The sequence below is a fragment of the Pieris brassicae genome, chromosome 4 (assembly GCF_905147105.1).
Source record: "Pieris brassicae chromosome 4, ilPieBrab1.1, whole genome shotgun sequence".
Taxonomy (NCBI): domain Eukaryota; kingdom Metazoa; phylum Arthropoda; class Insecta; order Lepidoptera; family Pieridae; genus Pieris; species Pieris brassicae.
The window spans coordinates 3021890-3049661 of NC_059668.1; the positions used below are offsets into that span (position 1 = coordinate 3021890).

At 33.5% G+C, this 27772-nt stretch overlaps 1 protein-coding gene across 8 annotated transcripts; it reads right to left on the reverse strand.

Annotated features, from left to right (window-relative positions):
- Positions 1–166: 166 nt before the first annotated feature.
- On the reverse strand, positions 167–20251 carry LOC123708023 (sex determination protein fruitless-like). 8 transcript variants are annotated; one of them, XM_045658463.1, is made up of 8 exons: positions 18176–18477; positions 17236–17387; positions 14792–14929; positions 14537–14638; positions 10434–10646; positions 8665–8850; positions 7956–8073; positions 167–1702 (listed from the first exon to the last, which is right to left on the reverse strand). In XM_045658463.1, exons 2-8 carry the CDS (start codon positions 17359–17361, stop codon positions 1461–1463), a joined length of 1125 nt encoding a protein of 374 aa, XP_045514419.1. In that variant the 5' UTR covers positions 17362–17387; positions 18176–18477; the 3' UTR covers positions 167–1460. The 8 variants fall into 8 exon arrangements, with proteins under 8 accessions (XP_045514419.1, XP_045514418.1, XP_045514416.1 ...); XM_045658462.1 differs by lacking the exon at positions 167–1702 and adding an exon at positions 1886–5324 and having other exon boundaries at positions 18176–18476; XM_045658460.1 differs by lacking the exons at positions 167–1702; positions 18176–18477 and adding exons at positions 5353–6931; positions 20228–20251.
- Between the last annotated feature and the right edge of the window lie 7521 nt (positions 20252–27772).

Sequence of the window (27772 nt, forward strand, 5' to 3'; positions counted from 1 at the left end):
GAATTATAAACATGACGCGTGTATCTTTCCTAAATCGGTGCAATAAACTTCTTTATATAGTATTTCCTGTGTTTAAATGTTTAATGAAAACACCTTTCCATTTCTTACGTTTAATGACATATTTACAAAATGCAGGTTGCCTTATAACTACTATAGCAACATTAACATAGAATAGAAATATCATCTTAAGAGTTTTAGTTGACACAATTGTTTATTATTAGAGTGAAAAAAATGTTGCCTATTCCGTTCTATGAAACCTTTGTTAACTACATTCTTAGATTGGGACTCAACATTAAACACTTATTATGTATTAAGAAGATTAAATCTGACTATATGGATGTATCGAATGTAATATTGAGATCTGAGAAAGATTTATACACAAATGATAGCGCGTCACAACGCACTTTATTCTATACAATTTGAACGACATTGGACCGATATAAGCTAATACATAAACACCTAATATAATGCAGTTTTTGCAGATAATAGTTTTATAAAAATATAATTTGGAATAACTTCTTAAGATTTTTTTGTAAAATTGCTCCGTAACACAATACGCACATTAAACATGATCTCGGAGCAAAGAGTATACATTAATTTTGATTAATTTATCTAAATATTTACAGACCAAACTCCTCAGTTTCCGTCAATCACAAGTTGTTGCCGTTTCAGTCTTAGCGTTTCATTCCCAATATTTAGCCAATAAATGGTTTCGCATGCTTCTAAGTTACATGTAAAACACCAATTATACATCTGTACAAAATTAAGTTTAGTAAACTCGTGCTTATAATACAGCAAATACTTTAGATCTAAATTAAAGTTTAAATATTTTTGCGTGTATATAAATAAATTTTATTTACAATAATTATGTCCGGATAACAGAGATCAGATGTGTAATACGTGTGTTCCAAGGTAAAGTATCGAATATAAGTTATCATTATGAGATATATTAACAGTATAAAGTCTGTAATCCTTACGACGAACGATACAATTTAAAATATCGTATGAGAAATTTAAACAGCGCTTTGTATGGGCGTATTTCGAACTCAAAGTTTTTATTTTTAATAAATAGAATTTCCAAAAGGAAAATTGTATATTTACATTTTTATTCGTGAAAATGTATTTCTCAGTTGCAAATTATTTTCTCCTTACGAAATTATATAAGCAACTCATACTCGACGCAATTATGCTCGCATTCGTAATTTTTGAGTATTCGAAAAATATAACAAAGCTTGAAACACTTGTATTCTTAAGTCTACTTCGTTCATAGCAACCCGTGAAGTTCACAGCGCCTTCAAACTGATGATTAGCAATTCGTTAATTACCCTGTTAATAACACACACTTAACTACAGAACATTAAACAGCACGAAAACGTGCACTAACTAACAAATAAGCCGTCAAAACTGACAGATCACTAACAAAAGAGCAAGATAGAGGTCGGGTGGCGTCGTTTGGTTGTTTAGTGTTTGAGGAGAAGCGCGGCATGTTTGAGACGCAGATGAGAGCGCAAGGTGTCTATACGGCTGTAGGTCGCCGGGCAGTAGGGGCAAAGGGACCGCTGGGCAGTGTGCGAGTGGAAGTGATGCCAGCGGTTGGAGACCTCCTTGCCGCAAGACTTGCACCGCCACAGGGCGGTGCTCTCGGTGGCCGCTACGAACATGCTGTGATACGAGTACTGCGCCGCCGGCACCTGAGGCCGCTCTGCAATCAACGCGCTTGCCCGTCACCACGGCGTAGTCTTATCTCTAGGCTGAATACTTAGGGGACTTTTAATAGGACTCTTTGCTTAGCCGTTACAATAAAACGAGTAATATTAAAGTGTGTTGCCATTAAAATATATACAAGACCAGTTAATCTCTTGGCTATTTATTGCTCGATTCCTTAAGACTATAGTTTAGCAATACCTTCAGTTGCGACATCGAATTAGGAACGCATGCATTTGTTTATTACAACTAGAAGCATTGCCGTAATTGTAATATGACGGCAAACTGTATATAAACGATTTGCCATTATATTATGTATATACTTATATAACACTTCGCAATGGGATGGAACATGTGACACGCACAACTGAAACTACACGAATTGTAACATACCACAATTTAATGTAAAAATTAGTAATAAATACAACAGATAAATGCAGGAGTTTGCAACATGTTAAAATTGCATTACATAACATCAAACAATGTGAAATAAAAATTGCATTAACTGCTTGCATAAAACAAAATTATTTAAAATTAAAGTTTTAATGGAGGCATCAAACCAAGACATCAAAAATATTTATAAACAACAAATCGCTCATAAAAATCGAATGTAAAAATATAACAAGCCCGACTTCGTCAGGGCTGCGTAGATTTGACGCCCCCGCTCCTATTAGTATAACACTATTGTGATACACGACACTATAACAAATTGGCTAACGTTAAAATTAATAAACAAAATAGAACATAACTAGACCATTGCTATCCTGAATTACCCAGAGCTAATCCTGCACTCCATTGATTCAAACAAGATCACATCCTTGCAATATTATTAAGGTAAAGTTTAATATAATATAAATTGGAATATTCAATTAGGTTGGCCAAAAAAGTGACTAGGTCGGTAAGACCATTCTCATAAGACTAATTTTAGTAATTCGTTAACCTTATGTTTAAAATTCCATATGGCATAAAGTAAGCTTTCATTAAGTTCGATTAATTGTTTATCGTTTTATTAAGTTTGCACACTTGCTGAAAGCTGAAAAAAGAGATCAAAGGGAGATATATTCTGAGCCAAACGATGTGATACTCCAAATTATTCTGGCCAGACACTATCATAGTATCCTAACCTAAAACATCTAAAATAATCTATGTTACTAATGGATTTGCTTTAGCAAATTCAATATTTAAAAAAATTGGTCTCGAGTGACAGTAAATATTTAAAAAATGCATTGACGATTAGAAGCGTTTGACGCGGAACGAAAGGGCTGACTCCCGACCGGATAGCTATGATCTATTCCAAATAGGATTCGACTTGCGCGATTATAAATTATTAATTAAACAACTATTACGATTGGCAGAGACAAACAAGCTAACCTTAATATTACCAGCTATAAAACCTGTACAATGCCGTAACCCAAACTTCATTCGCTATGTAGACGTAGAAATTGAGAGTAGATCACTTATATGTAAATACAAATAGGTAGGTATCCTCTTTAAAAGACATTAATTACCTTTAAAATATGATTTAGTTTGGTTACGTAATTAAATAACTAGTAATATTGCACTGAGTATGAAATGCTATCAAATTATAAGCGCCCACAATATATGAACGGATATAAAAATCTTTGATAATCTTAAAAATAAATATAAATCTTTGTGGAAGTAACATTTTGGTTATTATATATAAAATCCGTAAGGAACGTTGGAGCTTAGTGCTTATTTTCAAGTGGGCCCCTATATTTAATAGATTGTATAATCTAGGTACGAGTTATGACTATGTTAAAAAATTGCACAAGTGAGTTGCATGTTCACAGCTACTAATCCAGCAATAACGCCACTTAGCTATTATTCGTCGGAGAATCACGGCTATTTGGATGCGGTACATCAACATTCTTGGTTTGGTAAAGATCGATTTATGCGAACGGCCTCTTAACGAACTATTCATAATATGCATTAGTAAAATTCGAAGAGGTCTGAAAAAATTAATAAAATCTCGAGTGATACTGTAATCTCTAGGTGTGTCACGTATCTCTACCCGTCCAGCAAGATGCGACCTCAGTTGGATGCTAGATGCATTACATTTACGCAAAATAACTAATCATAAAACATTAATTAATATTACAATAGGAGTCGAATCGTAGCGTAACACCCTTGGTTCTAGCACCATTCCATTTTATCACATTTCAGTTACCGTACCACTCTAAAGTGTTTTGCTAAAAATGTAACAATCTTATACCTTAATTGAGAAATACATATAACGCTAGGTTAGTCCCAATCGTAGAATGCCGACGTAAGTTACTAAATGCAACCTCCGAAATCCAGCCTACCTTAACGTAAGACAGAGGTCTTGGACCTCAAGCACCGTACAGTACAACTAAACACCTACCAACGATTAAATTATAGAACACCTTAACATCTCCACTCAAATATTAACTCTTAGCTTCAACGCAAATAAACCGCTCATGTTACTATTAATGATGAATCAATAAAAACAAACAATAAAATTATATTAAATCAGACAATAGAATATATCTAAGTATAAAAAAAAACAATCTCCGTAAATAGATCAACTAGTCTAGTATAAAAAAATCTTTTCGTATGATTCCTTAGGCGCTATCCGTAATACATCACAAATCCCTAATTTCTCCATCTTTCAAAGGCCTCATAGAGTTAAAAATGCATCTACACTGAGATTCAGTCAATATTTATATGTCGATGACCAACGACAGATCACAATCTCTTGCCAGTTCTTTATATTCTTTCCCGATGTCGTTCCGTACCACCCTTAGGATATATGAACATAAATATAATTAGCTACAGGAAACTCATAATTTCCTATCTAATGAATAAATATAATAAGACGTTCGGCGAGTCTCGCCGGGGCCGTCCATAGCCAGCGTCGCTTCGCGGTCGAACCGCTACTCGTATAAGTGTATATTCTTAATAGCTTAAGATGTATATAGATACAATATAAAAATAATATGGTAATAAAATTAACATCATATTATTGCTTTTGCCCGTTCCCGTATAGCGATTGGTATAGAAAAAAAAATTTGCTTAACTACTCATATAGGTCAGAGCGTCGCAGACGCAGACCGATAAGATTATTCCGCGGAGGAATCGAGTCACACTGGGGCAAGTCAAATGCACAACCAAGACAATACTAAAACGAGAGGCCACCGCCGACGAGCGATAGCACTATAGCTTAATCCTAGATAGGAAACGCGAGACGGTCCGTTAAGAGTTTGACACGCGGAGAGTCCGACTGGCGGGGCGCGCTCACAGAGCGTCGAGGCCGAGCCAGCACATGGACAATCAGTCGAAGGAGCCCTCGAGGTGATTGGCGAAGAGCGGCGCGTGCGGCGGCTGCGCGGGCGCCGGCGCCGCGTCGAACTTGCGCGTGTCGGGGTTGTAGGCCGGGTGCTTGAACTTGCAGTGCGTGCGCAGGTTGTCGGAGCGCGTGTACGTGGCGCGGCACAGCGGGCACTCGAAGCGGCCCGGGAAGTGCACGTGGTAGTGATTCCTGATGTGCGTCACCACCTTGCCGCACAGCTTGCAGCGGTGCAGGTTCAGCGCGCCCGCCACGCGCTCGAACGTGAGCCGCATGTGCCAGCCCTTCGAGCCTGCAACCAGCCGACTGTCACTCCACCGAACCCCGAACCCCTTAGGCTCACCCACGCTCGTCGCGTCCCGCGCCCCCAATGCCACAGGGCCACGCTTTTATTTTCAAACGATACTCGACTTTTGTGTTGGCCCTGCCGCACTTTTAGGGGAGCGGATATTTAATTTATAACATTATATATGTATGTTAAACACGTTATAAGAAATACAGTAGAATTTAGGGAGTAAAATTTACATATATCGAAATGATATCCGGTTAAATTCTACTGTAAATGAACTAGTGAAATGGAAATATACTTAAAAATATAACAAAATTAGCACTATATGAAAGCGTTGAGAGTATTTTGTTAGAGCTATGCTATGATTCTCCTAGCGCTATTAAGCAGTTTATTTGTAGTAAGAGATTCAAATATTTAGCTGAACTTAGCAGTTATTGTTTAGAAATTATTTAAGATTTTCAATAGATTCATGCAATGAACCGATAATGCTGAAGAAATGGTGTTTAATTGTCTGTGATAATTGTTAATTATGGAACATTATTAGTAGCTGTCACCAAGCTGAGTACACAAGGCAGCTCTCGATAGATCTGCTATAAAAAACAAATAAAAGCATGGAAAAAAGGATGAAAATGAAAAGAAAAGATATAAATAAAGAGATATATTTGCAACGAACACACATTAACGATTGTCTTACATACAAACTAATCGTAAAGTAATGATAATAAATTAATATTAAAAGGTACCTGAATACAAAAGCAAAATCAGTCTTTGACACAACCGAAATATAGGTGTCTTTGTTACAATCACTACGAGGAACAGAGAGAGATCATCATGATTAATACTAGGGGGCCAGATTTCATTATGTATATTCAATTAAAAATTAAAAATCAATAAAATATTCAAGACCTAAAAAATCTTAATGGAATGATATCAGACCCTCTTTAACACGTTGAGTTTGTACTGTAAGTATCACATACAATAATTAATTCTAAGTTACATAATTAACATTGGTTTAGAAACTTTGGAATTCAAGGAAATTATCGCTTTATTTGGCATGATGAATATTAGTATTAAAGCGAATACGTTAGTCACGTGAAAACCTATGTACAATTCAGTTGTTAGTACATGAGAGAGAAATTTTGCTAAAACAAACCACACCTTATATCTAATAATTATAATTAAGTTTAAGGCTGACGAAGCACTCGATTAGTACCAAACAAGCCGAAGGTTAGAAAGTTAAATTTTTGGTTTCCCACAATGGTAACTGCCTACCTAAGAAATTATTATTGACTATCAACTATTGGTCTGTATATTGGCAATATTATTCGAACCTAGAACAGAACAGTGTTTCATACGGAGATGTCGTTTGAGATTATCAGCTCGCGTCAGTATGATGGGACACAAAGGGCACTTGTGCTTTTCGGGATTGTGAGATTTCATATGTTTCTTTATATTTGTGACACGTTTACCGCATACTTTGCACGACATCGGCATATTATATGATTTGTGATTCATTGCAATTTTAAACGACTTCACGATATTCTCTATATTTGTCGTGTTCTGGGCGAACGCGTCTCGAGGTTTATAGTTTTCGTCGCCATAGCTTTCACCTGCAATATATTACGGTGCTTGACTGCTGCATAGTAACTGTTTAGCATGCTAGCACTTCAGCCTATGGATAGGCTTCTACAAGGCACTCCAAACGTTGCAAAACTTCCCTAAACCTATCTACATGCATAGAACGCTTTGTCTCGTGAATTTCGTACGACCTACGTCCCACGGGGGCGCCAAATCGACAATCGATATGAATCCTCACACCGATTTCTTCAATTGTTAAAAAAAGCGAAAGAAAATAAATTAAAAAGCATTTAGTATGGTTAGTGCAAATTAGTAAGCAATGGCAAATCATGCGAAGGCAGAACATGCGATTACAAATGTTTAGGATAAATTCCTAATCATTTATAAATTAATGCAAATAAAAATCATAATAAGCGAGATACCTTCGTAATTCGACGTTCCGTATTGCAAATGACGGTCAAGTAATAAAGCGATAAACGGAACGTTATAACGGAGCGATCTCATTTCAATTCTACATTTATCGACCACCAAAACAAGCTCGTTTACTTCAACATAATTATTTTGACAGTTGGAACAATTTGGTAATAAATTTAGCTTTGTACTGTCTATTTAAAGGGAAAGGGACTATGTTATTGTTCTTATTTAGGAGTGTCATTAAAATAATTAAATTAATTAGCAATGATTTATTCTTAGATTTAATATTAATTTTTCCGGTAAATTATGATGAAATATAGATGAGAATTATGCTTACTGAAGAATGCTGCTAAAATTATTTTTATGATTTCTCGTAAATTGTGATAGCGCGTTGGTAACATTTACAATATCTGAGGTAGGAAAAATTGACACGAATATCTTTTTATCATGATTAAATGCATAATTGGAGGCTATAATTTTCCGAAAACTTAGTGTAGCGCAAAATAAACTGTATATAATTTTTCTTTAATTCCTACTTAGCAAATACTAGAAATTTTGTGATGGTTTCGTTAAAGACAGCACAAAGCTACAGGACAAAAAGGTATGTTCTCTTAGTAAACGTGTTGCGGTAGGTGCACTTACCATCAATGGTGTCTGTCTGGTCAGGGTGTGGCGGTATGATCTGCTCTGTGTCGTTGCATTCATTTGCGAGTTGGTGTGGAGTGAGCATCACAGCCATCTCGTTCATGCGTTCCATTGTCTGGAATGTTTTATGGCAACCATTAAACCGCGAGTGAATTGGAATGACACCTTAACTGCATTTTATCAAAGGAAGCTTTAAAATGTACAAGCATTTAACCTTAGTCGTTTAAATAATACGTATGTATATAAATATATAGAATTAGTAATGTAACCATGAAATTAAAAAACGATTATACAAGACGCATTTTTTTAAAATTTAGGTATACTTTAATTAACATTTTAAAGTATACACATAAATATTTAAATAAAGCTGAAATTACGGACGACTGATTTAAATAATGATTTATTCATATTTATTTTGGCTGTACTTCCTTTGAATTGACATATTAACGTTAATAATTTACTAATTAAGTCAGTTTTGTACTTTATAAATTACCAACACTGAATCTAATTTCTGACTAGATCATTAACATAACTGTGTGTTTACAGGATTAAATAGGTAAACTATATCCAATCGAAAGCTAAGCAATATGAATTAAATCAATAAGAAATATCATTTTTAGTATAATTATTATTATACAGCTAGAGATGGATCTGCAAGTCAAGTTTAGTAATACGTGTCACCAGAAGCAAAATGTCCGCTCATTACCGGCAGATGTGTCTGGTCGTAGTTTGGGGGGTGCATCGTGTGATGGTAGGGTGAATCCGGCTCTTGTTTGACGAGGGGCGTGTGGGCGGGCGATCTTGCCGCGCGTCCGTGCAACGCGTGGGCGGGCGGCGGCGTCGAAGGCTCCGAGCCACTGCCCGTTGAGCCTTTGCTGTTTTTCACTTGACCCTTGACACAGGCAGAAATTGTAAGGCTTTGTAAAACAAAAGACTGCGCCCCCCTTGGAGCGCAATCATAACCTCAAATTTTATATCATGCTTTCATCTCCTTTCGATATCCATATAAATATGAAATTATTTTTTTCGAGAACTAGACAAAGGTCTGTCTACTTTATTAATTAAATGCAATAAATTATCGCAAATCCACCTCATGCTAAGTGGACACCTTATAGGGTGCCTATTTACCCGCTACATAAAATAATCTACGCTAACTATGGACGTTATGGACATCGCGCCGAATGCAAAAAGCTTATTTAGCCACGCGTGAGTTGCACCAAAGCTTGCATCTTCGCATGTTATAAAAAGTTATAGAGACATAGTCTTAGGGCGAATCTAATACATGATTCTTAAAAAGTGGCTGTGTGACGTAATGTGCATTTTGGCAAGGAATTTGTTACTCACATTTCATAAAAACAAAAGCAAAGCGACCTAAATCCGTTCTAAAATTACAGCTATTAAATTGGGCCGTTATATACATACTCTGTGTATCTTTTATCTGGTTTTATATAACATCAGTGGCGCTACAACCTTTTAGGTCTAGGCCTCAGATTTCTGTACCTATTTCATGATCATTTGTAAATCTAATTGGCAAGTAGGTCAGCCTCCTGTGCCTGACGCCCGCCGTCGACTTTTTGGGTCTAAGGCAAGTCGGTTTCCTCATGATGTTTTCTTCATTTTCTTTCACCGTTCGAGCAAATGTTAAATGGGCACATCGAAAGAAGGTACATTGATGCACAGCTGAGAATCGAGAACCTCAGGGATGAGAGTCGAAAGCTGAAGCCACTAGGCCAACACGGCTCAATGTGGGTTTATATTACCTATAATAAAACAATATTTTTGTTTGCCTAATCTGTGTTATCTTTTTGAAAAATATCATGTTTTTAAAGGCTCTTATACGGAGATAATGTGTGTTACGTAAGATAATTAAAAAAAAATGCCATCCTAAATCATTGTAATGATGAACAATGAATTCGCAAAAATCTACGGTAAGAAGAAAATTCTACGAAATATTGTATTGCAATGTTGTACGAGTCTATTTCTGATCCTAGATTTTAAATAGAAAATACAGTTAGGTACTTTTCTCGATACTGTTATGCTATGTATAAACCAGTTACATCCGCATCTAGCGTGTACCTTCGCTGAATAAAAAACTCAGAGATTTATTTTGCATATTAAAACCAAAGTGGAAATGTTATTTAAAATATGGATTGCAAAATGCAAATGCGTTATTCAAATTCTATTAGTTGTTTACTTAATTTCAGAACAAGTTTAACGGTCGTTTTGATTTCTAATGGATTTTGAAGTGGGAAACTGTCAAAATGTGTTCCATATCACTCGTAATTAACGAATTTAAATATCAATACATTTCCTTTTAAATGGCCCCATTACTTATATCGAAGAAAAAAAGCACTTCAAGATATTGTACTATGTAGCAGATTGAAATATCTGGAAGGTGCACTGCAAATACTTCTCAACTAAAAAACAAATACATTATGATCAAATGTTGTGAAATTCTTGTCATTAACCACTTACTTCGTATGGACGATAAGATAAATCGATATCTTCTCTTGGCACAGTGGAGTTCTTCCTGCGTCTCTTTTCGGCATGGGGCGCGTGAGGCGCGGGCTGCGGAGCCCCGAGAGGCGTCAGCGGAGCCCCCGCCGCATGCGCAACTGGCGGAGTGGCGAAGTCCCCACGTGATGACAGGTTCTCCGCACTCACGGATGGCGTTGACCGCTCTTCCGTCTATAAATGAGTAGTTTGGTGTACATTTTATTTGAAACCTCGTTTCTTTTTTTATAAGACCTATATATATATCTAGATAAAAAAATATCAATCATACTGAAATGAAATTGAATGACGTATTGCGGATGCCGCTTCGATTTCAATGCGGTTATTATAGAGTAGGTTCATACGTGTACTACAGTACGTTTCGACTACCCTTTTCAATCCATCCATATCACAATATATTTATTAAACAAATGAAGTACGAAATATTGTGTAATAATAATTTCAAAATGATGTTTGCATACCGTAAGGGCAATAAAAAAGGATACAAGAAAAACATGTACGAGCAATATACGGTATTTTGAACGATGCGAGCGATAACGGCACAAATGCATCTTGCGCCGGCATCACGAAATCTACGTTCTTTACGCTAAGCTGTAACTACGACCGCTTGTTTAATACACATAACGGACTTTAAACATACTTTGATTTAAAGCGGCAATAACTTCATTACTGGCTTAGGTATAATTTAGTGCTTTTTCTAAAACGGGAAACGTTTAAATTGTTATACACGAGCATTATCATTGTATGTTTTCGATCTTCAAGAGCTTTAAAGTAAAGTAACTGAAAGTTACTATTGTAAATGAAAAATATATATTTAAATTAGTCAAACTAAACATTAATTTTCCTAAATTAGCGTAGACTCAATTCGTTTAAAAATATTTATCAAGGGCAAACGAATTAATTCCTAAGGTCCGGTTGCGGCAAATGGCAAATTTTAAATATTTTTGCATTAGGCAAGAATTGGAGACGATTTCGCATAAATATACAAAACAAGGTTTGTTGCAATACACGAATCTTTGGCCAGACTTATTCGCATCAATTACAACATTTCTAAGTTGTAGTTATTATACGTATTAGTTACCATGGTAACCATAGAAATAATCCAACTTTAATCTATGTTTATAAGTTCGCGTATTTTCAAGGCAATATTTGCTTGCGCATTCAGTCTTATGTCTCTTACTCCTGTCAATCATTTTTTAGATTAGATTTGGACGTACTAAGCGCACCGTCTTAAAATGATACAGATTTGTCAAGCACACCTTGCCAATAAAGACGAATATCAAGCGAACATATGGTGCCTTCGGAGGCCAGCCCTATTTTATTCTGACCAGACAACTCTACCCTATAACACTCACTTGATATTGAGATGAATATATAGAAATTACATTGAACTCGGTATCGTGACCGTACCGGCACTATATGAAAAGCCATCAGTAAAGCCTAATCATCAGCGACATTAGACGCTGTCTCAAGAGGCTCAACTTGAAGTTTGATAATATAGCCAAAACGGTGTATACCATATATACGACAAACATGTAGTGACGAATGTGTGGGTAAATGAGTGTGTGTGCGTTTTTATGTGATTTAAAAAAAATCGTAATAATCGAAAGAAATAATCTAGAATCGATTCAAGTCGCTTATTATATAGATTTACAATTTGGATCATAGTCCGTACCTAAATATGAAACAGTTCAGACGAGTTCTATAATCGTGTACCTACATTTCAAGTTTATCTTCTTAATCGATTGGGACAGTGAGTATGATGGTTCCATAAACCATATAGAGTCTGCTCTTGTTACCCTAATTAAAACAAGAGAGCGCGAATTTTAGCTACATCAAATACGAGTCACTTGAACCGGTCCATAAACGAGTCTGTAGTAAAATGCACGTGTTTATGCATAAACTTTGCATACTATCTGCTTGAAAGCTATCTACCATAAATTATAGATTTTTTTTATATTGATCATGTATAACTGTTATTGACCCGACATTATATTAAAAGATTGTGTCCCCGATACTATGTGTCTTTATGTACGCGATATACTCAAAAACTACTGGATTTATCACTAATTTATGGATTTATTTCAATTTTAAAAGGTCGCAATAATGGATTTTGTCAAGGTTTTTGACCAACTCAAATAAAAAAAAAATACCACCCGGGCAATGCTTCATAACATGGTCAACATATTATTATTCTGTATTTCAGTGTATTTTAACGTCCCTCGACTTTGTAAAATGCGCAAAAATATCAGTTATCTGTCATCAGACACCAGTAAAATAAAACAATATAGTTAATTATACATTAATATATAAACTTATATAAATATTACTCAACAAAAATCTCACGAAATATACTTTTTAATACGCAAAAATATTTATTTATCTACTTCTTAACAATTATTCTTATTTTTAATTTAAAAAAAAATTCTTCATTACTTACACTGCTAACTTTTACTATTATTATTATTTATTTCTACTGAGTATTCGATTTTTTTTCTTCATTTTTTGCGACTGAGGCGCTAACTAGCTGCTGTGGTCTCTGGCAGAATACCAGCGCTGTGGAACAACTCTGCTCCTCAGCATAATGCTGAGCCAGAGACAATTACAACCACAGCACACAAGCATTACACAATTAAACCTTATTCTTGAAAAAAATTGCTATCTCTATATTATTATTATTTTCTATTTTGATTATTGTTATTTTATGTGTTTCTGTGTGTGTGTTTTGTTAGTAATAAATGTTATGTCTCTATATAATATTCATCAACGCTCAAACTCTTGTTCATTTTAGTAACGATGTTTTGAACTTCGACTAACCTAACATTATGTTTCGTACTAAAAAATAACTCATCTCATGTCAGGTGCAGCAAGGTGTAATAGTTGCAGTTCCTCACAAGCATTGATTAAAATAAAAATAGGCGAGAGTAGCGGAGTTTTGTGCCATTTCTTCTGGACCGTTCTACGCCCTTGATTTGAGAATTGGCAGTAAATTTCTAACGGTAAAAATGTACAAAACTCTACATTAATAATTGATATGTATTTTGAATAATCATATCTGACAAATACATATTTAAGTATAGTAAAGCGATTTACTATTCAAAATAGGCCGAACGCCATTAAAATATTTAACTACAAACTGTAGCAATAAATTCGTATAAGGGTCATTGTACTCTCACCAAATCTTCAAGGCCACTGTACCTACTAAACAACGCCAGAGTGCCAGACTCGTCTGTCTGGCACGCACTATTCTGCAAATTTACGTACACTTGCGTGGAACTGTTAGTAAATCCATAATTTAACATTAAAAAGGGCATTTTTCGCTAAAATTTAATGATTTTCATTTAAAACAATTATTAATTATTTTATCAACATGTCCGACTAGATGTACCTAATTTATTTTTACAATTATAACATACAGACCCTTTAAAGGAAAGCGAATAACATAATTACAGTTTATTCAAATGACGAAATCACGGGTTATACGGAAAAGGCCTTGTAAAACAAAATTAGCATTTTGTACAGGACAAACACTTCTGTTAACGACTGTACCGAGGCAAAAAAATTAGAAACCTCGTCCTATCAATTTGACAAATAGACAAAGGCGCTACATACAATACTTAAACATGTTCGATTCGTCGTGGCTTATTTCTCTTAGTTATGCTAATAAATTATATTCGAAATAATGTCTTTGTTTTTGTCTCTTACGCCCTTTTAAATTGGGTACAAAAATTTATGACCAAATAGTATGACAAATTGTATAAAAATCAAAACAGAAATGCTTTAAAAGGTGGTAAACGGACAATATTAACAACTGTTAAGTGAAAACTCAAAAGTTTTCGCGCCTTAACTCCGATTAGGACGTCAATAAATCTGTCATCTTGCAAAAGTCAAATGCCATCCAAGATTCCTTCATAATCTTTTTCAATCAACCATTTTTTTCCTAAAAACTTCGGAAATCACCGAACAAAAATTAAATAAAGATCTCCTAATCCTAACTTATACCGTTCCTTTGTTAACAGAAAAAAATTGAGACCGTCAAAAAATTTATCTAAATATGTACTTACCTTAGGGTGTAATGTATTATTTTCTGTTAAACCTCGTACTTGTAAGCTTTCAGCAGTCTTTAGGAACATTGGTAGCATATTTTGGCCAACATTTACCTCTCCCTGTAACAAAAATAAAATATTAACATACAAATAAGAAATTTTATACAGATTCGACATTTAAGTAACAATCTAACTAAATTCATTGAATTGCAATCGATTTGTTTATAGACGAAGAACGAACAAAGTCTATATAATATATGTGTAAGCAGTTACCTTGTACATGAAGTCCAGTAATGACTTTATTTCTGAGAATTTCACATCTTTTAGGAATATAATTGGATGCGGATGTGAGTTTTGCATAAATATACTTTCGAAGTAGGGGGAGCATGCTGAGAGTATCGTCTGGTGTGCCTAGAACAAAATTAGAACATCTTAGACTAGAACTTAAAAATATTCTCTTTAGCGAAACAGAATCTAATGAGATCATAAAATAAATGATGATCAGTCAGTTAAAAAAATCGGTAAAAAAAAACATAAATATTAATGCTCTTTGATACAAATTGGATATCACAAAATTTTACATGACATAGGGTTCGATTCCCGCCAAAACAATAATAGTAAAATTGAATAGTAGAATTTTATCACATGGTTATCGGTCGGATACGGGACGAAGCATTTCTTTAAAACTTTAAATTGTACAAGGATCTAAGTCTCCCTTAATTGTAATTGTTTTCCCTAAAGCTGCGCATGCGCAAGCACTAACGCTTACTTCCTACCTACCTAAAGATCCCGAAAGCAATAAGTTATTATTATATTTACTTGTTTTAGAACATGCAGAAATTTTTAATATTTCCTTGTTTTATTCATAAATAGTGTTAATTAATTGATTAAACATAGTAGCATAGAGATCCGTGAAGTGCTTAATATGTATTTAATCCTTGTTTTGAAAGTTTTTAAATCTGTGGAAACAAATATCTCCAATGCGGCCTTAATACATCCAAAATTTTGAATTATAAGTTAAAATTTAAATAGAGAATTTGATTAAGTATGAAGTTGCCATACAGAAATGATTCTACCTACAATTCCTCAATATTATTGACTTGAATTGTTATGATGTACGGTAAAGCTAAAAATAAAAAGTATTTTTTATTTCGATTTCTCTTTATTACATTATGTGACTAAACCTATCAGAATAACACTATCTATAATAATATTTTAAGGTGATAAATGAAGCCATAAAAATTATTAGTCTATCTATTTTCATTTTTTTTAGTTTGTCAATATCTCCAATAAAAAGTGGCAGTTATAATGTTTTTCTTTTCTTCAATTAGGAACATTGTACCAATTATAATACTTTAAATCATTTAAATTTTGGAATCAGCCTCGGCCAATTGTCAGTATATCAATACAGAATATAAAAAAATTAAGACAAACTATGCATAAGTATGAAGGTCTTTTCTGTTAAGAACATTACGGAGACCTTGTCTCTTAAAATATTCCTTTTACACTCATTCATATTATAATTAGGTAATGAATGGTTAAGTTTAGGAAGTATATTTAAGATATAGCTATTGCATTTTTTTTTACAAAAAAATATTAATGAGGCCATAGTATTTCAGCTTAGAATGAATAATATTCTAGAAACACTTAACTTTGTCCTTGTCTTTTACACATCAATTATTCAAGGTTTTGTTATTTAAAATTGAAGACACATAACCTCGGGCAACAATAGGGCATGATATTAAGATGTCTTCTTCATTATATTCTATGACAAGTGGGTGATCAGCCAACCACAAAATATTCGACACAGAGGGAACATGAACTGTTTGTTTTAATAATTAATTCAGTAGGAGTATCTTATTTCTTTTCAAAAAGTATAAAATTCTTACACAACATTAATGTTAAACTTAGTCATTTGTAAATATAGTAAAAGATATGACTGCCAAGTTATTTATTTTACACAGAAGGAAACTACCTTTTATAATCAAGCATTTAGAAATTACATGTATCATGCAGAGAAAGTTAAGACATGTGGCCTACTAATTGGGGTTCAATTTATCATGGATGTCTTTACATCAATTTATATCTCTAGACCCTAAAACTTGCCAAACATGTGGCATTAAAAATTAGAAAGTAAAAACATGCAAGTCTTTTGCAGACTCCTATAACTATTCACTGATGACCTACAAAACAAATTGCATTTTATTAGCATAAACTTTCCTTATAAATGAGTTTAAGAAATGATCTTAAATATCATTCACGATTTTTTTTCTCTACCAGGAAGCTAGTAGTTTTGATATAGTACCTAGAATACATTATTGTAAGGTTAACCTTGTACAATTAGCAAATATTTAAATTTACAATGTAGTCTGCCTTGACTGGAACTTAGGTGATTTCTTTATTTTGATACTTTATTGCAAAATTATTACTATACTATATGTTAGGACTTAATAAAAAATATTTATTACTAAAACAATTGTGAAAATATTTAATCTGATTCATTATTTAATAAGTAGTAGTAAAAATATGTTAACAACATTAATCAATGTTTGTTTACTATTAAATGCAATTTGTTATGACATAATGATTGTAAACAAATGACATATTATAACAGTATGTCAATTATCTACTAATTGATTAATTTAATTTCAAACTATTGTAGGCAACAAAATTTGGATTAGTATAACAAAATATGTTTTTATAGATTAGAATATTACCTTGACTGTTTCACCATCACATGCCAGTGTGACATCACATAGTGCTTCTCGCTGTAAAAGGCTTGCTAGGACATCAGTGAGGTTGTTTGGGTGATTGTTCCAGCGCAAACAAAATTGCTGGTCCATTGTTGGTGCTAATGTCAGTGACCGTGCTGCAAAAAATGTAGACATAAGCAACTAAACATTACTCTCATCTGATACACCAATCGCAAATGCCAAAATTAAGTAGAGCCTCAAACCTTCACAGAACTAAAACCAGCTAGCTGCTAAATAACTAGGCACGTATGTTGGTGGTTATCAAATTTGCACTGTAGTCATTAAGCAAAAATTGGCGGCCATAGGGCCTAGATAGTGGAGCGAGAGATAAGTGACATCAGCGCCTCGAATTAATAGGGGCCGCGGGCAGCGAACTTACTGTACTCCACATTGACAGTTAGACCGCCGAGCGCCGACACATATCTACTTGTTGCATGCACTAACCGAGACCCATACATTATGTAATTTAGCTTCCAATGCTGGCTGCGGGGCCACCGACCCTACAGGACGCTAAAACCTCTAGCTGTCTATAAAACGAGTTTACGAAAGTAGTAGTACCATTAGCCAAAAAAATCGCAACATGCTGACACCGTTATTTTCGCCTAGCTGGATGGGCCTATTGCTAACTTTGAAGCTGGTTTCAGAAATTCCTCGAAGCACTACTAATAATATTGTCACTAAACACTACGCGTGCCTGAAAATTGATGACGGAAGGACGAACGGGACTTCTGAACGCGTAGTTGTGTCAACTTTTGACTATTAGTAGCGCCATTTGCCGATCCCGTATCTTAGATCTTAAAAATATGAACAAACAGCAACGAAAATTTTTATAACACACAATTAATGCACTAACACGAGTCGAAAACAACTGCAAAACACACTAAGTCAATATTTCCTAACTCACCATTTGCAAAAAATTTGCCATCACAAACGCCACCCGACCCCTACCTTGCACTGTCTTTTTGACCACACACACATCTCGATTTCCGTGTTCACTCACGGCACCTCACGGCCTTCGGAATATCTTTCACATCATAATCGGCCACTATTCGCAAAGCGAACTTCATACGTAACTATGACGCGGTAAATTTAAATTTTGCACAAATTTTAGAAAATTAATTAATGGCATAAAACTTTACCATATCTTCATTAGTATTTAGAATTTTTCATCAACTATTTGATCAAAGTCGTGTACTACAGGATATTTGCAACGTGTGAATGCGTTTACCTTGACGATAGCCGACAGATTAAATAGGTTATGTTTGATGTGCATAAAATCAAAACGAATTCGACACTAAAGAATATGTTGTAGAAATATTAGTTATTGATTAGTAACATTAAAATGAATCACACTACACTTACATTCAAAAACATTTAAATTACGTATTAAAACAATTTATTATAGGTTAGATTGAATGCCTAGTGCTGTGGCCTTGACATTTTTGTTATCGCGAAAGATTTGCACATCTCTCGAGTTGATTCCGATCTTGTTGTCTGTACTCAACGCCATCTATAGGCAACAAGACTAAATGTTTCTAGTACACAGACTACACCCTTTTGATTTATTTTTCATCAGTTTAGATAGATGGCGCCTCATGTAGACGGAAGCTTCAAAATATTAATTACCATTTTATTTTTTATTTATGAATTTGTCTATTTGAAAAAGTAATTTATCACGTTTTATTGTAAACCCCTTTTTTGTAAAACAAATTGGTATCATTGAACAAACTTTCATTACTTTTATAACTACTAGTTTCCCCCTCCCAAAAAAAAAGAAAATAAACAAGAAAGGGGCACAAAAAGTGGCTCAACATCTCTTTAAATTGATGAGAATTAGAATTTTTCATAATTATATTGGTATATATATATATAATTATATATTATAGATAAAATTAAATATTTTCGCCGGCTGTTTCGACATAGAAACCAGATTGGTGACCTCATAATCACGGGGCAATGAACTAGTCAATAAATCAGCATCTGGCCTTCTAGTCCTTTATAGAATCCGAAAACAAGCAACTCTAATCAATAGCTAGGCACAACATTTATTTGCCGCGTAAGTAAGCAACGATTTTTAACGTTAATATTTTGCGTACTGGTATTAAATACAAATCAATATAATTCGTTTGTAAATTTAGACATTAAGAAAAGCTATTAATTTCCAATACATTCTAAAACTCATGATTTCAGTCGGTTAGCTAATTTATACAAACTTGCGTTAGCCACATTCGTTTAATAATGTACTGTTACCAAGTTAGCTACCACTTTCATCTTATAAAGAAATTAAAGAGATTTTTATTGCTTAAATGCAATAAGTTCATCAAGTGAATGAGAGTGGTGTATCGTGTCACTCGGTAATGTAATGCAGTGCAAATGAGTCAATCTCGACGGGCCGAGTCGGCACACACTGCTATTAGAAAATCGATTCGTTCTCAACCCCATCGACATCTAGCCTCAACGATTTCGATTGTCCCCGTAATGGGCAATGTTCATTTAATCAATTATTAAATTCCCTTTGTAGTTGATACGTTCCTAATTCGAATACGAATAGACAATATGCACACAATTCTGTCATGACATTATCTGCATGCATTATCTGTGATACCTGCAATCTAATAATGACGTGAGAGGAAAGTCGTTTGGATGCACTTAGTTTTCCAATCTAAACAATAGGAATTCAACGGGTGCTCGGCCCGCGGGACGCCAATCTATCTCTATGTAAATTATGCTGGAAATATGCGACTTGCGTTCATCAGGACTCCAGGGCACGTGGTGACAGGATGTTTCAAATTTAAAGGTTTTTGACTTCAAATTAGATTGCAAGGTCGTATGGATAATCAGCTTGTAACTGACGAAAACTACATCTATATATAGAAGGAAAGGAACTCAACAAGAATAAAAATCTATTTACGGACAAGAAATGTTCATATATAAAATTAACTAACTATTAACTTACCAATTTGGTGTTGAGATTAAGAAACATTCGCAAATGCAACGCAGGCGCAACATAATTAAGTGGTTGATCTTGGAAAGCATGTTTCGGAGTTTCATTTTCTTCATTCTTCTTGGGTCTTCACTCTTGAGTACTAAAGCGAGAAAATAAAAGATACATTTCGCACAGCGTACATTTAATAACATTTGTGTAGATTAAGATGTGTTCAAGTGTTTTGTTATATATATAATTTATGAATGAAAAATATATTGTGTGTGCTAAACTTTGATTTAAAACATATCAATATATTTCGAACTGTGTAAATGTTAAAAAAATAGTACAAGCTACTTATGTAATCAAACTAATGGATTAACAAAAGCTTAAAATATAATATTAAAGAAAATTCTAAGTAATAGTTTTATATTTTGTAGGAATGTGATAATATAGCTGGTCAATCAAATAATTCAATAACAATGATTATAACAGATGTCAAAAAGAAATATGATTATTTTCTGACGGTGCCAGTTAAGAAAAACAAATCTAATATTCTTTAATTAATTAAAGTATAATGACGTATTTAATATCTGCCGAACTGTTTGTTACGTCATGTTCAAACTTTTTCTAAGCTCAAAACTCAGTACCTATAAATAAAACCTAACTATGTTAAACCTATCGTTAAGGCATTAGGCTATCAAAACTCATGGTTTCACCTTTGCGACTAGTTAAACAAAAGTATGTCTGAAGTTCGGATGTAAGTGGGATGAGACGGACCAAGTAAAATAGTAAAAGCCTGCTTTTTATTTAAAAATATTGTTGGCATTTATTATTATTATCAATTATATAAAAACGTAATTAGGCAAACTATTTGACTATTTGTTTTTTTTGGATCGAGAATTTATATTGCATTGTGTTTTTAATTAGTCTTCCATTGAAATTATAGTGAAAGATCAATAAATATTTATTTTATTTAAATCAAGCATCACATACTTAGATAAAATCAAATCAACGATGAGTGATTTTGGTTAGGTTATTATTTATTCTATAAATATAATGTATTTCATAATGACCAATATTTGAATGTGGCTAGAGATTCATTTGAGGTTGATTACGGTCGATCTTACACGGTCTAAGCCTTGATTCTCAGTCGAGAGCCGATAACTAGTGCATTATGACGCCCTTATGTCGTATTGAGATTGGCCGAAAAAAAACTGCATTATATGTAAACTTGAAACTAAACGGTAAAATGTTTTTTTCTTTCTTAGTTTATATTTTCATTCTGATTTAATAATTAATGTTTATTATAAAAATCCTTTACATAAATAAGTATTTCAATTACCAATATTCATTCATTCAGTCATTTATCACATGGCACATTTCTTAATTTATTAATTTCTCTGGAAATATGATACATTATTTCGTTCCGCTTTGTGATTAAAATTTGTAGTCCAAGTTTTCTCATTGGTTACATAGCTATTAAGACAAATCTTATAAAATTAATATTACAGATGTGATGTAAGTGTATGTATAATATGTGCGCTGTGTGATGTGTAAAATAATTATTCGCATCGCAGTCTCCATTGAAACCTGAAAATAAACAAAACATTAATCATAACGTCAATACCTAACAATTATTGTAATTGATAACTGCGTGTTAAACTACAATTTGTTTTTAGTATGAATAATGACGGGTCATAAAAAAATATTACATTTTACATAAAACCAGTATTTAAGGAAGTTTAAAAGATAACTTGCAATTATTGTCAAAATTTAAATTAAAACCTTTTTGGATATTGACGCTGAATATATTTTTTTTCAAAGGACTATTTCATAAGAGCCTTTACGCTAACCCGACACATGTCTAATTAAAGAATATACAATCTAATTTTGAATTTACGATAAAGAACACACGAACTTATTATATAATGTTCCGAACCAAGACGCGTTTGTTACCATGGTTACAATTTCTTTATGTTTAACAAAACCAAGTAATATCTTAAGTCAATATCTTTAGTATAACGAAAGAAGTCTTTTTACAAACAGTCTTTTTCTGAAATGGTATATACATTATTTTTGGTTAGAAACATATGAAACCGATAGGCAGTCGCAGTAGAAATCGACTTTGTTTTGTACTATGTAAAGTTGAAGTTCAGGTATGACTTTGCGAACTAAAATATAAAAGAATTCACACTATTTGTTATTTCATATAGTGTTTTAGTTTCCTGTGTAAAACAATAAGAGAATGCAGTTCATAAGATCTCAAAAAATATTTACAGCTAAGACACAGGACGTGGAGTTTGCTGGCATGAATTTTTCATGGCGATAAGGAAGGCAATGAGCGCGTCACTGCGTCTTACACACGGAATAGCGAAATCTTTTTTCTAAGCTAGACCTACCGACGGACCGATAAAAAATTGCCTTTTTTTAAGACTCATTTTTATTTATTCAGTAAAAAAGTAAAAATGTTTGATTTCAGTATTTTGTTATTGGTAACTCGTTAAAAAAGGGGTACGATATTCAAATTGACTTATTTAAATTAGATCGATTCGCGCTACTGTAATGCACTTGATATGACGGACAGGTTTACACTTTTATACTCATACCTTGTCACTTCTATCATATTTAGTAAAATTTCTGAGTGTCTATTACATATCTTTTCTATTTTTGTTTTTATCTGATATGATGTAAAGTGTTTATTAACATAAACGCACAAATAAGTTTTTAGGCTATGACACGTTTCCTAACGTATACCTTATCCGTCTGAGAACTTAAATACGATTATAGAAAGAAAACATCCAGTCAGCACTTAAAAGCGTGACCATAGGGTTGAGAATCGCACGCCTAAGCCATACTTGGTGCGAAGCAAAAAAACCAAAGTCCGAAATCGACTGGTCTCAGTGGTTATTCAAAGCGGAAACCGGTACGTACTTTGTACGTTTACTCGACTCTTAATTTACAAATTAAATTTACACTATGTAGAATTGAAAGCAATTAAGGCTTTATGTAACCAAGGTTTAAAGTTAGTTAAAAGAGCCTGCTAAGCTAAGGCGGCTCGACGGCCTGCTTTTAAAGAAATTCACTGACATAATTTAAAAATGTATTTTGCTCATTTTTAATAAAAGACCTAGGTATAGTAAACATCTCAGTGTAAATTCAAAAGACTACGAACAAATTTTACACTTTTAGTTACCATTTTTCGGCTACAAAAATTAGTGGGCGACTTCGTTTGACAAAGCTTTAAAACTGACATAAGATTTTGTCTCGTATTGTTGTTATAATTTCATTAAAATTGTACAGTGTTGGGCACTGCGAAGTTTACTTTGAAAGTTTTACGTAAATTTGATAAAAGCGCGTTCAATCTTTCAAAAATTTAATGATATTTTGTTTGATTATAATTTTAATAGGTATTTTAGAAATTTGTTTGTTAATTTTGGTTATTATTTATCATTTACCTATTAATTTGAGATCTTAATATATAATTAAAAGAAATATTGACAGTTAATTAATATTACTTTCAATTACGACGTTATTTACAATACACGTCTTTTATTCCAGTTTTATATAGTTTTTGATTGCAGTCAATTCTTTGGTTGCGCTCTAAGATAAGACTTCTAAACTTTTTGGATTTCTGCGTATCAACTACATGTCAAACGCTATATATAAAAAAATGTCAGGATGCCGACTATACAGTTGTAATCAAGTGTCGAAAGACGATTTTATACCTGTAACAATCTTCATATTGACAAATGTTTTTACTATAACGAACCCCTAATTATGATATTTCCTCCAACAGTTACAAAATATACACTTCAACAATTATTAAAAGAAGTAGTCTTTTCAAAATTCAATAAAATATACGTCTAATTCAAATTCACGTCAAAGTTGTCTAAGACCTTTGAAAGGCAATTTAAAGACAGACTGTGTTTTATAAGTTGTAAAGATGTAAGAAATTTCAGGAGTTCATCTGGTAATAGTTTTTAACAGAACTAAATTTTTCCTATAGGCGCAAGTTCTATTAAAAAATGAAATTTAAGGGGCCATAGAATTGATAAATGAAATTTTGTATTCCCGTGTCCATTTCATAGTAAAATTACTTAGGGTCCTTCGAGAAAAGAGCGTACCAGTTCTAAAAATACCGGGAACTGATTCGTGAGCCCTTCCCCTTAGCCCCCTATTCATTAATAAAATAACAATTTTGTAATTGTTTATGAAGATTATATATGTTAAGAACTAAGTATCATATACACAGAACGGGCGGCGGACAAAAATTGCAGTTCAGAAGACAGCCTAGTTTTTTCAGCTTTTTAAATACACATCAACTCACTATAAAATAATAATAGGGTAATGTCTAAGTTGTGAATAAGAGTTCGATATTTGTTGAGCTCTTTGTTTTTAATACTAGTAAGGCATGTCTAAAACACTAATTACAACGTCTGCAACAAAACGTTGTTTAAAAAGACAATTTTGTATTACAGTCTGTATTTATGGTATTTACTTCGATAAAATTTCATTAAAGTAAGTGTGAAACTTTGAAAGTAACACCTTTAGTTTGTCTTTTGATGTCTTATTGTTTTTAAAACTTGGAAACTATTGTTAATTATAAAGTGTTACTTAGACTATATAATATAAGTATAACCTCTTTAACAGAACTGTTAATTTTTAAATGAATTAAAATTTTGTTTCCCTTGATACAAGGAGATTTAGTGAAGAAGGCATTTTGACAATGAGAATCTAATCAACCCCATATTATATTACTTATTAGCCATAATTATTGTATTGTAATGCATGGAAAGTTGCACTGTTTTTTTTTTAACTTTATCGTTAACAACAAAATATACAAAATGTTGTTTATAAGTAAGACTGGTCTGTACAATTGTTTTACAAAATACGTTTTCTACAGTATTATAATCAAACCTAATTTTGCATACCGCATAAAGAAACCACAGCGTTGTTGCGTAACTATTCGACACGTTTACCAAAACCTCGCTAGCTAATGTCACCCATACAGAGAATTATGTCTATTAAAGAAATGATGCTGTTGCATCCCTGCAAGCACTGGACCCTATCGCCGCTCTAATTAAGAAGGAGAGTGGCCCGTCTGGGAAGGATACTTGTCGTGTATATGTCGGAATATTGACAAAGCTCTGCTACGTGCGTGCGTGCGTATTGAATTTTGGCAATTAAACAAAAGTATGTTGCTGTAAAAGAGACAGTAAATTCATCCGGTACAGCAATGAATCCTAATGGGATCTCGTTTCTAGTGTCATGTTTAAATTCCTCTTTTTTTCTAGACTCCGCCGTATTTTGATAAATCGATAATCTAAAATCTATAATTTATTCTATAAATTAAGTTTTGGAGTGCCTTTCGTGGCAAGCATAGAATGCCAAATCAAGACAGATATTTGATATTTTCATGAGTTTACTGAAATATTGCTACATAAACATATAACTCTAATAACCCTAGCCAACAGCCAGATAACCTTGCGAATCCGATCCCTGAGGCCGTAGTTGCAGCTACTTTTCTTTCTATATTTAACACTCGCTCGTACAGCGAAGGAAAACGTGGTGATTCCGGAGCATGTTTTTCTGCATTTCTTAGACTCAAAAAGTCGACGGCGTGTGTCAGACACATAAAGTTGATCACCTCCTATTAGAAAAAAACAAATGATTACGAAGCAGATACAGAAATCTGAAGTCAAAACCAAGCCCTACTTGTTATTTTTATATTATACTAGCAGACCCGAAGACGTTGTCCTGTCTTAACTTTGAATATTGATTTCGAATTGGTATAATTAACTAAAAATGCTTTATGATGTACAACATTCTTTGTTTGTTTTTCTGGAGCGTCTATAAATAGTTTTGTTGGTATTCTGACATGGGAACAGGCGACATATAACTGGCCATGTGATGAAACGTGGATTTTCAAGATTAATGCCACATACAATAATCGACTGTAATTATTTTATATGTATTTTAACAAGATAAGAACTCCGATGAAGCATTTTATAAGCGATATTCATGTTCTTCACATCCTCTTCAAAAGTTTCAGTTGTAAAAGCCCTATGCACTAAAACAAATTTGCTATCGTAACAAAAGTCATAATTACTTTATATGGCTTATTTTTTCTTTCATAAAAAGGAATTAACGAACAAAAAAAGAATTAACGAAATCGGTCCAGCCATTCACGCGTAATGCCGTGACCAAGGGAAATAGGGATTCATTATATATATATAGATTATCATGTACAATTGTATCAGGTATAATTATAAAAATAAATTACATACATTGAAACATGCCCTAACTGGCAGCTTGACCTAAATGGCCTCATATAGATCACGCTGTTTAGTTACATATTGTTTGTAACAATTGAGAGATAGAGTTAGCAAGTAGACCGTTTAGTGGAATGAATATTGTTCAAACTGAAAATGTCCAGAAGCGTTTGAGCAATTATTCAAAACAGCCACAGTAATATTCCGTTATATTTAATCGCTTATATGTACACATGTTACATACTGATAATGTATTGGTTTAGGTACCATTTATCCGACTAGCAATATAGCAGTGTTAGCCGTGTGGCTTCAGCGTGTGAATCTAATCCCTGATATGTAGTAGGTTCAAACCCGGCTGTGCACCAATGGACTTTCATGAAAAAAAAACATCGTGAGGAAATTGGCTTGCCTTAGAACCAAAAAGTCACCTTCTTTCCGTTTAGATATATCATGAAACAGACACATACAATCTTAGGCCCAGACCTACGAAGGTTGTAGCGCCACTGATTATGTTTTTATCATTTATCCGACTAATAAAAATAAGATCATATTATTGACGTATGCAGGAGGGATTTAAATTATTTGTTTTTGAAATAGGAGGCAAACGGGCAAGAGACTCACCTGATATTAAGAAATACCGCCGCCCATGGACACTCACATTGCCAGAAGGCTCGCAAGTGCGTTGGCAGCCTTTCAAGAATTGGTACGCTCTTCTCTTGAAGGACGCTTAAACACTATTTAAGTATGTTGATCTATTTAGGATCCCTAGCACGTGTATATTTCCTAGATATCTCGAAAAATACAAGCCGTATTAAAAAAAAACAAGTATGGTCACTAACTTACGGAATATACAAGTTTGATCTTAAGTTTTTGTGATATCCAAGCATTATCAATTCGATGTCTTAATAATGATAAAAATACCTTCAGTCTATGATATTGATAATTAACTATTTTGTACGTAAAATGTCGCCTAATTAGGGATATAATTTCAAGTTTATTTTTAAAATGTATTAAATCACCGTTGATAAACTGAGTTGAGACGAGTCATACAAAAAAGCAATTTCACTCTGTAAGTCTCAAAGCGGCAAATAAAGTACTTGACAAGAATCTGTAGCAATTTTCGAAACAAGATATTTTATTAACTTACTTCACTTTCAGAAGAACCTACCATAATACGATTGACGCATTTCTAAATCCATTGCTAACAGAGCGATTAGCCTATTTCCCGATATAAAGGAACGATTTGCGGCCGGAATAAATTAATAACCTTAAAAGGCTATTTAAGCGAGCAAATAAATCAGTT